At 49.7% G+C, this 15,316-nt stretch overlaps 1 protein-coding gene across 26 annotated transcripts in view; it reads left to right on the forward strand.

Annotated features, from left to right (window-relative positions):
- PLEC (plectin) overlaps nucleotides 1-15,316 on the forward strand; it is a 113,928-nt gene that overhangs the window by 73,300 nt on the left and 25,312 nt on the right. For all 26 annotated transcript variants that reach the window (XM_051971364.1, XM_051971365.1, XM_051971349.1 and 23 more), the window contains 15 exons: nucleotides 604-719; nucleotides 814-920; nucleotides 1,005-1,124; nucleotides 2,269-2,364; nucleotides 4,404-4,531; nucleotides 4,905-4,998; nucleotides 5,663-5,817; nucleotides 6,997-7,300; nucleotides 7,390-7,467; nucleotides 7,561-7,722; nucleotides 7,842-7,946; nucleotides 8,118-8,213; nucleotides 8,804-8,929; nucleotides 13,724-13,876; nucleotides 14,078-14,232. In XM_051971364.1, the coding sequence (XP_051827324.1) occupies nucleotides 604-719; nucleotides 814-920; nucleotides 1,005-1,124; nucleotides 2,269-2,364; nucleotides 4,404-4,531; nucleotides 4,905-4,998; nucleotides 5,663-5,817; nucleotides 6,997-7,300; nucleotides 7,390-7,467; nucleotides 7,561-7,722; nucleotides 7,842-7,946; nucleotides 8,118-8,213; nucleotides 8,804-8,929; nucleotides 13,724-13,876; nucleotides 14,078-14,232 (1,995 nt within the window). The remainder of the gene's footprint in view (nucleotides 1-603; nucleotides 720-813; nucleotides 921-1,004; nucleotides 1,125-2,268; nucleotides 2,365-4,403; nucleotides 4,532-4,904; nucleotides 4,999-5,662; nucleotides 5,818-6,996; nucleotides 7,301-7,389; nucleotides 7,468-7,560; nucleotides 7,723-7,841; nucleotides 7,947-8,117; nucleotides 8,214-8,803; nucleotides 8,930-13,723; nucleotides 13,877-14,077; nucleotides 14,233-15,316) is intronic.

Consider the following 15,316-nt stretch of genomic DNA (forward strand, 5'->3'; position numbering starts at 1 on the left):
GTCCCGGGAGGCAGCCGTCGTCAGAGAGGGGACATGAGTGCCCTCACCAAGGGGAAGCAGAAGAAGGGGCCCTGGAGGAAGGGGCCCCGGGCTGCTGGTGGGAGGGAAGAACGAGTGCTGATGCTGTGCGACGATGGGCTCCCATCTGCAGCCCAGGACCCGCCGCTCAATGGCCTCCAAGATAGGGGAGAAAGTTACCTGAGCGGTGAAATCTATTCCGTCCACTCTACTCTGCGCTGCCGAGAGCTGTAGGCACCCTGATTCCGCTCCCCTTCCCTGGGCCCCTTCTTCTAAGCTCCTTTTCTTCTCCTCTTTATCCCTTCCTTTTCAGTGATCTTTTGCTCCTTCCCCTCCCCCGCCTCCCTCTTCCATGATTTCCTTCCTTTCTTTTTGTCTCCCTGCCTCTCCTCTCATTTCCTCCCTTTCTCCCACTTCTTCTATTCCTCCTCCCCCAGCTCCTCTCTTCTCTCCCTCATTTACTCTAGAGGCGGGTGGGAGTCCAGGTAGTCTTACAGGGGGGAATCCCTCAGCCATCCCAGATCACCTAATCCCCGTGAGACGACTGAGCCTCCCCGTGGGTTGTGTCCCTCTTTTTTCCTACAGGCCCATGCTCATTGACATGAACAAAGTCTACCAGCAGAGCAATCTGGAGAATCTGGACCAGGCCTTCAATGTGGCTGAGCGAGAGCTGGGGGTCACCCGGCTGCTGGACCCCGAGGGTATGTGGTCCCTTCGAGGCGGGCTGGCCCAGTGCTCCTTGTTCCCCCTCCTTCCCTGACATTCTCCAACCTCCCCTCCTCCCTTCCCCGGCAGATGTGGACGTCCCCCAGCCCGATGAAAAGTCCATCATCACCTACGTGTCATCCCTGTATGACGCCATGCCCCGGGTACCGGACGTGCAGGATGGGGTGAAGGCCAATGTAAGTGAGGAGGATGGGCAGGGAGCCGTCCCCCGGGGGGTGGGTGCTGGGGCCTTCCCAAGTAAGACCTGCCTTCTGTCTCAGGAGCTGCAGCTTCGCTGGCAGGAGTACCGGGAGCTGGTCATGTTGCTGCTACAGTGGATCCGTCAGCACATCATCGCCTTCGAGGAGCGCAAGTTCGCCACAAGCTATGAGGAGACAGAGGTGGGCAGCCTCCCTGTTCCCCAGGCTTCTCCCTCGAGCTGCCCCTCGGAGCTCTCTCTGACAAGCCCAGGCCTGCCACTGCTTCTGCTATTTTTCTAAGCCAGGCTGCATTGAGGTAGCACAGAAACCAAGAAAACGTTAAAATGCGGGGGAAAACCAAGTACGTGAAGGAAGTGTAGGGTCTAGGAAGCAGAAGGAATAGGCTTTTACAGGATGGAGAAGGGTGCTCCATTAGTAGTTTCCTCTATCCTGCCTTGTCTGGCCCCATCCACAGTGGACAGGACAGGACAGGTCAGGAAGACTCAGACACTTGTTGGTGAAGGCTGAGCTGTTGCTTCTGCTACGTAAGACCCCCACCTCCCCACCTTCTGCAGGTGGCGATTTCTAATTTGGGAAGTGGGATCAGGATGCCTCCATCCCTGGCCCCCTAGTTCTCTCCCTAATCTCTTGGGACGATTCAGGCTCTGTAACCTCCCTCAAGGTTCCCACACTGGGCTCTGGGGTTTGGGTTTCTGTTGAATCTGACCCCTCAAGTCCAGTGGACAAACACTTAAAACCATTCCTAGCTCCTCCTCCTTCCCTCCCTGGCAACAGGATGGTGAAGGGCCGTGAGCTCATGCTGCGTACAGATTATTTGGAGGAAGTTTGAGCTGGAGAAGAGGAGACTTGGAGCACTCCAAGGGTTTGGAGGGCTGTCACGTGGAAGGAGATTAGAATTGCTTGACATGACTCCAGAAGGCAGATTTGAGAGCAGTCAATGAAAGTGTTAGAAAGAGCATTAGTTTTCGTGTGAGGAAGAAATTCCCAGTAGTAAGAGCTATCCCAAGTGGGAAGTGGGGGGATACCCTCCCTGAGAGGGGTCTGCCTCTGCTCCCTGCAGCACCATAAACCTGGTGTTCTTCCAAGACCCTGCCCTGGGGCCCAGAGTCTCTGGTGACGGCATATAGGCCCTCCCCGTTGGAAGGGATCGGAGTGTCAGCTTAATTGGCTGCAGGATCACAGGCTTAGAGCTGGGAAAGAACTTTATAGAGCCATTAGGGCAGCCCCTTTTAGAGTCAAAGGCTAGCCTTACTTGGAGACTTAACAGGCCTTTTCTCAGGGGGCTGGAGCTTGGGACCCCCCTCATGTCAGTATCTCTTCACAGATCCTCTGGTGTCAGTTCCTCAAATTTAAGGAGACCGAACTTCCCGCCAAGGAAGCCGACAAGAACCGATCCAAGAACATTTACCAGTCACTGGAGGTGAGAGGCTGCCTTTCTTCAGAGGGGCCCAAGAAACCCAGAGCCTCCTCTGCTTGCCGAGCCCTGCATCCCTTCCCCCTCCAACTTTCAGTCTCCTTTTCCTTCTCTGTCAGCTAGCCCGACTTCTTTAGTTTCATCTTTCACCACCATCTTCCTTTTTTTTCTTTTTTTAAATAGTATTTTATTTTTCCAAATACATGCAAAGATAGTTTTCAACATTTACCTTTGCGAAATCTTGTGTTTCATTTTTTTCTTTGTCTCTCTCTCCCTCTCCCAGTCTCACTCTCTCTCTCCCCTCCTCAACACAGCAAGAAATCTGATATAACTTAATCACATGCAATTCTTCTAAACATATCACTGCCATCTTCCAAAGGAAGAGTGAGACAGTGCCAGTGTCATGCACATTCCGGTTTGCCGGGGAGCCAGTGTGTGGGGGTGGGCCCCATGTAACCCTCCATAGACCCCCTGACGTGGAAGTTATCAGCTCTGAATTTGGTGGGAGGCAGAGTTGTTCTGTAAACGTGAGGGTCTTTAGAAGAACTAGTCCCCCCCAAAATACTGGACTTGGATTCAAGGGAGCTGGGTGGGATTCTTGGCTTCCTCACTCACTGAGTAACCTCGTTTTAAATGTCTGTCTCCTCTGCTCTGCTGAAATAATTCAAAGGTCTGTGGAGTCAGTGAAGGGAACTCCTAGGGGTGGGAACTCCTTCTGCCTATGACTTACTAATTCCTGGGGAATTCTAGTGATGAGTCTGATTTCAGGGAAGAGCACTTTACAAATATGCGCTAATAAACAGAAAGCAATGAAATAACGTTGGGGTCCCTGGGGAGAAATTGCTGTATCTCCCTGCCTGTATACCCAGCCTCTAATACATCATGGCTTTTGAGTCAGAGGCCACAATATTGGAGGAATGGAAACTCCAGACAAATGTACTTTCCTGTCTTCCATATCCCTAATATAAAAATAAGCTGACCCGAGAGGCAGCTGGATACAGTGGACAGAGTATTTCTAATCAGGAAGATGTGTAAATCCCATCTCAAATGTTCACTAATTTGACTCTGGGTATATTATTTAACCCCTTAGTTTTCTCATCTGTAAAATAGGGATAATAGCACTGCTCCCCCTCCCCCCAGTTATTGTGAAGATTAAATGAGATAAGTTAAATAAAGCACTTTGCAGATCTTACCGTGCTACATATCTCTTCGAGGTAGTGTCAAGAATCACATCTAATGTGTCAGAGATGGGATTCGAACTATTATCTTTCTAGTCTTCAAACTTGGTGCTGTACCCACTTAGGCTACCTCTCAAACAGGGACAATATTTAGCACTATCTTCGAGGATTGTTGGGAGAATGCTTGAGGCAAGATTTAAGGCTCTGTTTTCGTGGTTAAAATCACTAAACATTTACCATTAAGCTATATAAAGAAAAGGAACTTATCTTCTCCTAAGAGAGGGATACATTAGCACCTACAGGAAAAATGAGATAGATACAAGTTCACTGATACAAGTTGCAATTTTTTGTTACTTCAAAAAGATTCTTTGAGTTGCTGTGGCTCATGGGTTCCTTGGTTTACAGCCAACCCAGTAATGAATTTTGAATTTGAAGGAAAAATATTCTATAAACCTTGAAGGACAATATGGGTGTGACCTGGAACTTTTTTGTTATTTTAATTATAGGAAGACACAAGGCAGTGTTGGGACCAAAGACAGGATTTAGAATTAACTGTCCCTGGTGTGTGATCACTCTTTAGGCCACATGTATCTCGTGTTTGGTGGGAACCCTTTCATATATTATCTCCCTGGACGCGAGTTTGCGCCAGAAGACATGGGTCTGGAGGAAGGCAAGCCTCAGACTAGCTGGAATGAGCCAAGGAGCCCCAGCCCATCCTCTTCCAAGTTTGTTTGCCCACAGGTAGCTCAGACCCTGTGGCCCTTCTTGCCCCACCTTCCTCAAACACACCCTGGGGGCCCCACCTTGCTGGACAGGTAGCAAGTGCTGGGCCTCCTGGACCATTCCCTCTTCCCTGTGCCCATGCAGGGGGCTGTGCAGGCTGGGCAGCTGAAGGTCCCCCCGGGCTTTCACCCTCTGGACGTGGAGAAGGAATGGGGGAAGCTGCACGTGGCCATCCTGGAGCGAGAGAAGCAGCTGAGAACGGAGTTTGAGAGGTGGGTGGGGATGGCAGGGCGGAAGGGAGATCCGACACCACATAGTTTCCATGGGGTGGGTAGGAGGAGGGGGTCCCCAGGAAGGCCAAGGAGGTGGGGAGCAGGAGCAGGCTGGAGGGAGGTGCCCGCGGTGGGGCTAATAGGAACCACACGCCGGTGACTCATCGCCCCAGAGAGGAAACGGCTTGCCACTGAAAATCTTGTGCTCTGCTCAGAGTTTGGGCAGCGGAGGCTCGAAAGGAGACTCAAACCAGGCCAGGGAAGGCCGGGACTTGTGTTTTCGGCTGGCGGGGTCCGGGGATGGAGGGAAAGAGCCTGCTCTCCCCGGCCTCCCAAGTCAAGCCTTCTGGTCGGGGGTGGGTGTGTCCTGCAGGCAGGAGTGTCTCCAGAGAATTGTGAGCAAGCTCCAGATGGAATCCAGCCTGTGCGAGGAGCAGCTGAATCAGGCTGATGCCCTGCTGCAATTGGTGAGCCCCGGGGCAGAAGGGTGGGGCAGCAGGCACGGGCAGGGCCAGCCAGGCTAGGGGCAGGGCTAGTGTGGTGAGGGGCAGGGCCAGCCTGGCAAGGGGAGGGCCAGCCTGGCAAGGGCAGGGCCAGCCTGGTGAGGGGCAGGGCCAGCCTGGTGAGGGGCAGGGCTAGTCTGGTGAGGGGCAGGGCCAGCTTGGTGAGGGGCAGGGCCAGTCTGGCAAAGGGAGGGCCAGTGTGGCAGAGGGCAGGGCCAGCCTGGCGAGGGCAGGGCCAGCCCAGTGAAGGCCAGGGCCAGCCTGGTGAGGGGAGGGCCAGTGTGGCAGAGGGCAAGGCCAGCCTGGTGAGGGGCAGGGCTAGCCTGGTGAGGGAGGCGCCTGGGAGAGCCTGGGTGGGGCTGGGCCAGGGATCTCCTTTCTCCTTCAAGCCCCAGGCTGCTTTGGCTCATGGGTGGATCCTGCAGGGCTGAAGCCAGAGTGCCAGAAGTGTGCGCTGACTTAGGATGGAAAGACCTGGGCTGGGGAAGATGCAGTGACTATTAAGACTCACTTTAGGGTCCTATGTAACCAACTAGTGTGCTGTGGTTCGGGGAGCATTGGGACCTCCCTGGGGAGCAGCCAGATCTCCCTGTACATTCTTAGGGTCCATCCTGACCTCCCATTGCAGGACATCCGGCTGCTGACCTCCGGCAAAGCCCCTCAGCACGCCGGGGAAGTGGAAAGGGACCTGGACAAGGCCGATGGCATGATCCGGCTGCTCTTCAATGACGTGCAGACCCTCAAAGACGGGCGGCACCCCCAGGGCGAGCAGATGTACCGAAGGTAACGGGCCTGGAGCAGGCATCCGGGCCCCCCTCCACCAGGCAGGGCTGGCTGCACAGCAGGAGGCCGGTCTGTGTGACGGCTCTGCCAGTCCCCTGATTGTAACACTTAAGTGGCTGGGCTCCCCCCGGGCACCATGATGGCCAGCACTTCTACCCTCAGCATGGAGCTGCAGGGCCAGGTACAAAGGGCTGTTGAGAGAGGCCCAGATTCCGGGCCTGGGTCTGTCTCATTCATTCGACACCCACTGTGTGCCGAGTAGTCTTACTCATGCCTGTGGAGCTGGAAGAGACTTCAGAGACCTTCCAGTCCAGGCTCCTTTTTACAGACGAGGAAACTGAGGCCCATAGGAGGAAAGGATCATGGAATCTCAGAGTTAGACAGGAAAGGACCCCAGCGGCCACTTAGTTACAGCTGAGGATGCTCCCACAGTCGCACAAGTAGTTGTCAGAGGAGAATTTAAACTCGCGTCCTCTTGGCGCAGTCCCGGGAGAGACAGGGCTGTTAGATAAGGCGGCCCCGGGCCTGTGGGGCTTGCTGAGGGGCCTCTCTTGCTCATTTTCCTGCCTGTCGGGGCTGCTTGGAGGAGCAGCTGCCTCCCTGTAGCAGATGAAGGCACGTCTTGGTGGAGTGCCAGGAACAGTCACGGGCAGCTCCGCCACCTTGACTGGATCACGTTCCCTGTGCCTCCCCGCTCCGGCCGGGGATCCCGCGGCTTTCTGTTACTCCTTGTGACTGGCTCGTGAAACCCCTCCCTCCGCTCCCTCTGCCGGGGCCCCCGCGCCAGCTCCCTCAGGCCGGCCGCCTCGCCCGTTTTGGGATAGCTTTAACACTGATTAAACAAAACACGTACCGTGTGCCGGGCGCTCTGCTGAGTGCTTCGTAAGCACGATCCCGCTTTGCCCTCACGACCCCCTCGGAAGGAGGTGGGAGGCCTTTCCTTCCCCCTCCCAGGTGCATCCCGCACACGCATCTGCGTAATTTCCTTAGGGTCGATAAGCAAGTACCTCCTATGTGCCTTCCCTTAAGGGGCCCCCCTTCTGCCAGGCGGCACAGCGAGGGCCGTGGCCATAGGAAAGAGTCACCTTCCCCCTTGCCTTCCCCCCGCTTCCTCGGGTATGCCGCCCTCGCGGTCCTCCCTCTGCCCCGGCCAGAGCTGACGGCCCGCGTCTCTCCCAGGGTGTACCGCTTGCACGAGCGGCTCGTGGCCATCCGCACTGAGTACAACCTGCGGCTCAAGGCCGGCGTGCCCGTGACTCAGGTGAGCCCGGTGGGCTCCCAGCGGCGGCCCGAGCTGGAGGATGTCACGCTGCGCTACTTGCAAGACCTGCTGGCCTGGGTGGAGGAGAACCAGCGGCGGCTGGACGGGGCCGAGTGGGGCGTGGACCTCCCCAGCGTGGAGTCGCAGCTGGGCAGCCACCGGGGCCTGCACCAGTCCATCGAGGAATTCCGGGCCAAGATCGAGCGAGCCCGGGCCGATGAGGTGAGCTGATGCCGAGCGCTGCCCCGCCTTAGGCCCGTCTTCCGGGCTGTCGGGGCAGAGAAAGCTTCACTCTCCCTTCCCTCCCCCAGAGCCAGCTCTCCCCGGCCACCAGAGGAGCCTACAGGGACTGCCTGGGCAAGTTGGACCTGCAGTACGCCAAACTGCTGGTGAGGAAAGCGGGGCTGTGGTGGGGCTGTGGTGGGGCCGGCAGGGGGGCTGCGGGGGGCTCCCCCTCTGACCTTCCCTGCCTGGCTCTGTAGAACACCTCCAAGGCCCGGCTTCGGGGCCTGGAAAACCTGCACGGGTTCGTGGCAGCGGCCACCAAGGAGCTGATGTGGCTGAACGAGAAGGAAGAGGAGGAAGTCAACTACGACTGGAGTGAACGCAACAGTAACATGGCGGCCAAGAAGGACAGCTATTCGGTGAGCTGAGGGCTGGTGCTCGCTGCACCGCTCTGCCCCGGGCGTTCCCCTGGCGGGGAAGGGTGAGGGGGGGCTTCCCCATGGGAGCCCCTGTCTGAAGCCGCTGCTCCCACCCCCAGGCCCTGATGCGGGAGCTGGAGCAGAGGGAGAAGAAAGTCAAGGAAATTCAGAACACGGCCGAGCGCCTCCTTCGGGAAGATCACCCTGGGAAGTCCACTGTGGAGGTAGGGAGGGCAGCTCTGTCCTGTTATCGAGCACACGCTTGGCGCCGCGCCAGGCCCGGAGGATGCAGGGGCAAAAATGAAACGGGGGAAGGGGAGGGGACCACGGGCTCCCCCACTGGATCAGGTGGCGGGGCTCCCTGAGCACCGGCTGACCGCAGGCCGCCTTTGCAGGCATTCCAGGCTGCCCTGCAGACCCAGTGGAGCTGGATGCTACAACTGTGCTGCTGCCTCGAGGCGCATCTGAAGGAAAACACCGCTTATTTCCAGGTACCGCTCGGCTCTCCTACCCCAAACCAGGCCCCAGTTGTCCCTCGGAGGGAGGGCTAGCTCCCTGCAGCTGGGAGATCCCAGAGACGCCCTCCTTTAAGCCACAGCATGGTTTGGAACCGAAGATGCCTCAGAAGTCATTCGTCCAGCCCCCTTCTTCCACAGATGGGGAAGCTGAGGCTCATTTTGCTAGGGATTTGAATCCCAGGTTTCCTGACTTCTGACTTGACTCCATCTCCATTCCTTGCCCTGAAGGGGCTGTGGCTACAAAAGTAGCCTAGGGCAGGCTGGGCTTGGCGAGGGCTCGCGATGACTGTATCTTAGAGTTGGATGAGATTTTCGAGGTCACTTCTTCCATTTTACAGAAGAAACTCAAGTCCAGTTCACCCAGGTAGACTCTGAGAGCCATAGACTTGAGTCAAGATTTAAACCCAACTTCTCTCGATTCCGAATCCAGCGTTCTTTCCCCTGCCCTATTGGGTAGCTTTCTGTGCAAGGACGGCACTGTCCTGGGTGCCAGGAATGAAAAGATCAGGGAAAAATGGGGAGACACTGGTTGCTTGAGCTGAGCCATCTCTTTCTGGCTCTAGTTCTTCTCTGACGTGAGAGAGGCTGAGGAGCAGCTGCAGAAACTTCAGGAGATGATGCGAAGGAAGTACATTTGTGACCGTTCCATCACCGTCACTCGCCTAGAGGACCTGCTGCAAGATGCGCAGGTGAGCCTGTTTTCTGGGAGCATCCCCTCTCTATGCTTGACCTTCCTGAGAGGCCAGGAAAACCCCTTTTACCTCAGATAGGACTATGGAACTCTCTCACCGTAGCCTAAACCTGAATCAGCATTGCCGGCTGCCTTATACGCAGGATGCTGATTGAGCTTACGGTACATTGAACTCCCTAACTTTCTCCTCTTATACTTGTGGAGTTGATTTTTTTTTTTTTTGAATCAAAGTATAAATCTTTCACAAATTCATTCCTCAATTGTTTCTTAGTAGTCACCAGTGTTCTTGCCTATTGGTATTTTACAATCCTCACCTTCTCATTAACTCTGTCCATCATCCCCATCAGTCTGGTTGTATCTACACATTTGTTGATCATTTTTTTTTTATGCAAGACTTTTGTGCAGTTGTTAAAGTGTAAAAGGATAAAACAGAAATTTCTGAGATTCTTTATACTGGAGACCTTCTAAGTGAAGTTTACTGACTACCCATGCTTCTGACCATTTGATCAGTTTTTATCCACCTAACTATATTGTCATGGAGTTCATCTTGGGAACTCTCTTTTCCATGAGAAGAACAGGAGAGACCTTATCAAATGATTTGCTAAAACTAAGGCAAATTATGTTTACTGTATTCAGCTAATCAACCAGTCTAATAACACTGTAAGAAAAGGAAATGAGGCTGGTCTGGCAGGACCTGTTTTTATTTTAAATAAAGGTCATTATCATTTTTTGTTTTTATGTCATATTTTATTATAGAAAGAGCTCTCCTTCTATCTCTCTCCACTTTGAGCCTCTGTCTGGAACAAAAAAAAAAAACAAGATTCAGCAAAGATGTCCAGGGCAGTGACCATATCTGACACCATGTAAAACTTCCTGCATTGGTAGTAAAATGAACTAACTTATTGGCAACATTCTGCAAACTTCAAAGCCCATATAAATGGTATAATTTGTAGTCATCTTCCCACCCCCAGGCTTCTGCAAAGAGGAGAGTGGGAGATATTATCAATTCTCTGAAACCATTATTCCTTTATCAGTTGTTCAGAATTTAGCCTCCTCTATTCTTCTTTCCTCTCTTCTGCCCTCTCTCTCCTGCTCTCTCTCATCTCTCTTTTTCTCTCTGTCTCTGTCTGTGTCTCTGTGACTGTCTTTCTTCTCTCCCTCTCTCCCTTTTCTCTCCCTCCTTTCTTCTCTCCCTCCCTCCTCATCTCCCTCCCTTCTTTATTTCCCCCCTTCTCTCTCTCTTTCCCTTTCTCTCTTTGTCTCTCCCGTCCTTTTCCTTCCTCTTTCTTCTGATGTGAATTCCGAACTTATATTCAGGAAGCCTTTAGCTCAAATCCTACTTCAGATATCTACTTAGCTGTATGACCCTGGCCAAGTCATTTACCCTTTTTTAGCCTAAGTTTTCTCATCTATAAAAATGCAGATAATAATAGCACTGATCTCACAGAGTTGTAAGAATAAAATGAGATGTTTTTAAATGCTTTACAACCTTAAATCCCTGTTTAAATGCTATTAGTATTGTTGTTATTGATTTAAGATATTTTGATATTTCAGTCTGTCCTAGGACTATTGCATCAATTTCCCCTCTAGCATCATAAATAACAATCCAACCTTGTTTGGCTTTATTTTAGCATGACTTGGTCTTTCTAGGCTTCCTTTTCTAGACGTCCACTAATCATCTCAAGTGACTAGAATTTTCCCAGAAATCAAAGACAAGTTCATTGATCTAGAATTTACAGAGTTGATCTTTTCCCTTATTTGAAATTCAATTACATTTGTTTTTTTCCAATCCCAGAGCAATCTGCAGATCGGCAGCCATCATCCACTAATGTTAGAGCCCTCTTCAATTCCTTCTTGGTCATCTAAGAGATCTTTCTGATTCCAGCCTCTGAAAGTTCTACCTATCAAACCTCTTTCCCTTTGATCTGTTCAGTTGCCTAATGAATAATTCACCACTTAGCTTGATGAGAACTCTTTTTCTCAACTTCTCTACAGTTTTTTAGAGATTCCTGACAGTGGGTCATAATCCCATCTGCCAGGTCTTTCAGGACCTTGGAATGTAGTTTGTCTGGGCCTAATGACCTGAAGTCATCTAAGTCAGCTTGGAGATCTTTCATCTGTTTTCTTATCTTAGATATCAGCTTTCTATTAGTCATTTTCATTCCATCCCTTTTAGTTCAAAGGTTATTCTCCTTAGCAGAGAAAACAGAAGAAATTCCAGGGATTAACAACAATATTCCCTTTCCTCCATTCAGTCATCCTAACTGCCCTCAGCAGCCATCCTCTCCTCTCTTTCTTTCTTCTCTTCTCCCTAAAGTTTGTTTCTCTTAGCTTTCTTAGCTGACTTCAGCTCAGCCGTGAGTTATAGACCTGTATAGGAATAGCTCGTTATCTCATCTGAAATTAGGGGAAAAAGGGTTTTCCTAATCATTGCTTGAGGTAGGAAGGAGAACAGAACACCCCAGAGGCTGAGTACAACAGCAGCAGCAACTGAACCAGCCCTGATTATCTGAAGAGGCCCCTGGATTGGAACAGACCATGAAGAGAGAGAGTAAGGGTCCATGGGAATAATGGAGGACCACTTTACCCTGTTGATGCATAGAACAGCTTCTCTTCCCAAGTGGGAAAGAATCATCAATTAATAACTCACCTTCAGTTTTTGTGCCCCTTGTTTTTTTACGTCTGAATCAGTTTCTGCTCTATCTGGGGCCATTTCCATAATCTTTCTTGAAACACTGATTTCCCCATCAGATCCCTAACACTTAACTGGCCAAGATGTAAACAAATACTTTCCTTCATGGATTAGCTAAGATGTTTGGGGAAATTTCAAAAGGATTTTTTTTTAATTTCAAAAAGAATAAGGAAAAAAATTAAAAACAAAATATAAAAGCATAGAAATAAGGAGTTAACTGGTCTTATAAATCTCATTTTAGCTTATACAGCATATGCCGGCCAAAGCTTTTCAGACACCTGGTCCTACTTCTTTTTTCCATATCCTCAGCACTATCTGGACTTAAATGCTAGACTGAGCTCATCTGGCATATTGCCTAAAGTCAATTCTGTCTGGCTCCATTATATAACCTGGTAGGAGCCTTAGCCATTCCTGGAACTGCTATCCCCAGCTCCTCCCTAGGCAGCTGTCCTGCTACAATTAATCTCTGCAGGTGTCCTAACCCCTGGGTGGACAGAGTGCTTCCCTAGCAATCTGCAGATCGGCAGCCACCATCCACTAATGTTAGAGCCCTCTTCAGTCCCTTCTTGGTCACCTAGGAGGTCTTTATGGTTCCAGCCCCTGAAAGTTCTACCTATCAGATCTGTTTCCCTTTGATCTGTTCAGTTGCCTAATGTATAATTCACCACTTAGCTGTTGAGGTTAAGCCTTTGCCTTGATTAGAATTCTTTTTTTTTTCACTGATTACTCTAAAACCTTATCTAGATGTTAAATACTGTCATTGAAATCCTAAAATTTAAGGGACCTTTGAGGTTATCTCATTCGTCCTAGAGTGGGTACAGTGCAAAGAGCACCAGACCTGGAATCAGGAACACTTGAGTTCAAATCTAGCCTCAGACACTTATTAGCTGTGTAACCTTGGGCAAACCTCTTATCTCTGTTTGCCTCAGTTTTCTTATTAGTAAAATAAGCTGAAGAAGAAAATGGCAAATCTTCACTTTCTTTGCAAGAAAACCCTAGTGGGTTTATGAAGAGTTGGACATGATTGAACAGTAGCTCCATGCTTCTCATTTTTTCTTTCAATAAAAACATTTTTGTTGTTTTATTGATGATTTTCCCTCTGTGGGCCCTCCAGGGTTCCTTCCCTGAGGACCCTCTCCCCCATTCTCCTTTGTAACAAATGATTTAAGTAAAACAAAATGATCCATTGGCTTTATCTGCACACGTGTGCTTCCTTCTGCTTCTGTAGTCAGTCCATTGGACACTTCCTTCATGGTCATTCTCTGAAGTCATGGCTGGTTTCCACATAGGTCACAGCTGTGAAGTCAGCGTTGCTTACCTTTACATTATCACAGTCATCTTGGTAATGGTGTAAGTTTTTCTCCTGGTTTTGCTTACTTCACTCTGCATTAATTCGTACAAGTTCTTTCAAGCTTCTCCCTATATTTAACATTTCTTACAGTGCCTTCATTTTATAAGGAAGAAAATGATTCAGAAAAGTTAAAGAACTTGCTGTGGTCACACAGGTAGTTAGTTATATATGGATTAAGTTCTCTGTCTAAACAATACTGCATCCTATCTTTATGTTTGACTTTTGCCACTTCCCTTTAAGAGAAAGGTCTTTCAAAAAGGTGGGCCCCCTCATAGATTCCCCCTTCCATTTCTGGGATGAAAGTAAGAGGAAGGTCATTGCCTCCCTAATCAACCAACCAACCAATCCACAGATGTTTGTTAAGTGCCTTTTGTGTGCCAGGTACTGTGTTAGGGGCAATATAAATACAAAGTGACTCAGTTCCTATTTGCTAGGAATTTATATTCCTGATGGGGGAATTAGACTTGCCAGAGGATCTCTGCATTATTATACCCCTGCTCTACCACGTTGATTCTACCTGAATCCTGCTTTTTAAGGATTTTAAGGATCCACATTGGGACAGCTCAGTAAGGATACAGTGCATCTACTCCATAGACTCTCTGAAGTTTCTTCAGAGTTAGTGGATATACTAGTTATCAGCTAGTTATCAGCTACTAGGAGCTGAACATGTTTTAAGGATCTAGTTTCATATTCTGTGACTACTGATGCTAGAACTCCTTTCTCATTCTCTATCCCTTTCTCCTACCCAGGATGAAAAGGAACAGATCTCAGAATACAAGGGGCATCTTTTGGGCCTGGCCAAGCGGGCCAAGGCCATCGTACAACTAAAGCCCCGTAATCCAGCCTACCCCATTCGGGGCCGTCTGCCTCTGCAAGCTGTGTGTGATTACAAGCAGATGGAGGTGAGCCGGACCTCAGGACGGATTATGGGAAGGAAGGAAGGGTCTCTGTGGGTTACTGGGGGGAGAGAAAATTGGAAGGGTCCCAGAGCTAACTAGAGGAAGTAGGAGGGGGCAGGGAGAAGAACAGTGAGAGTATCATTTGGGCTAAGGTCTGACAAGTCAGCATCCTGTCTCTCTCGGCCTCTGGCCCGGATTCTACAGATGACCGTCCACAAAGGGGATACCTGTCAGCTAGTGGGTCATGCCCAGCCATCCAAATGGAAGGTGGTACACAGCAGTGGCAGTGAAGCCGTCCTGCCATCCGTTTGTTTTCTTGTGCCCCCACCCAATAAAGAAGCCCAAGAAGCAGTCAGCAGGTAAGGCTGTGTGGTAGCTCTGAGGGGTATCCACTAAAAGGAGGGAAAGTCATTCAGCTCATCAAACATTTAATAGTAGTGTCAGTTAATGTGTACTAAGCTCTGGGAACAGAGAGAGGCGAAAACATAGTCCCTGCCCTCTGAAAGCTCACAATTCTAATAAAAGAGACAGTCATAATGTATTAAAAAAATATATACATATATTCAAATATGTATATGTAAAAAAATATATATATATCTATACAACACATATAATATGCATGTTATATATATATTATGTGTAATAATTTACAATATAATTATAAATGATGTGTATTATTTTAAATATGCATTCTATATGCATGGAGAGAGACAGAGAGAAACAAGCTGGTACATGATATCAGAGGGAAGGCAACAACACCTGAAGAGATCAGAAGGTGGGCTTTGAGCTGAATCTTTAAAGAAGGCAGGGATGAAGGCGGGCAGCCAATTCCAACAGATAGAGACAGGAAATGTAGTGTCACGTGTGAGGAACAGTAAAGACAGTGTCACTAAATCATAAAATATGTGAAGGAAAATAAGTCTAAGCCTAGAAAGGTAGGAAGGCAACCAGGTTATGAAGACCTTTAAATGCTAACCAGAGCACTTTGATTCTGGACGTAAATGGGAGCCACTATTAGGAGAATTAGGGACAGCCATTATTAGAAGAATAGATTGGGGACAGGGAGACTTATACTTTAGAAAAATTACTTTGGCAGCAGAATGAAGTGAAATGAACTTTAGGCAGCAATTCCAAATAGAAAACTATTGCAAGAGCCCAGCAATGGTGAGGGACAGAAGTAGGGCAGTGGAAGAGAAGGAGATACGTGGAAGAGAAGGAGATACATGCAAGAGATATGGTGAAAGTAGAAATGATGAGATTTGACATTGGCAATGGACTGGCTGAGTGGGATGAGCAAGATTCAGGAGTCTTGGAGGATGGCGTGGAGCTTGTAGGCCTAGGTAAGATTTAGAAGGATGTGCTGTTCTTGATTATAGTAGGGGAGTTAGAGGATTGGAGGGTTGGGGGGAAGGATAATGAGATCTATGTAGAAATGGTGAATTT

Source organism: Antechinus flavipes, chromosome 1 (assembly GCF_016432865.1).
Source record: "Antechinus flavipes isolate AdamAnt ecotype Samford, QLD, Australia chromosome 1, AdamAnt_v2, whole genome shotgun sequence".
In the NCBI taxonomy this organism is placed as follows: Eukaryota; Metazoa; Chordata; class Mammalia; order Dasyuromorphia; family Dasyuridae; genus Antechinus; species Antechinus flavipes.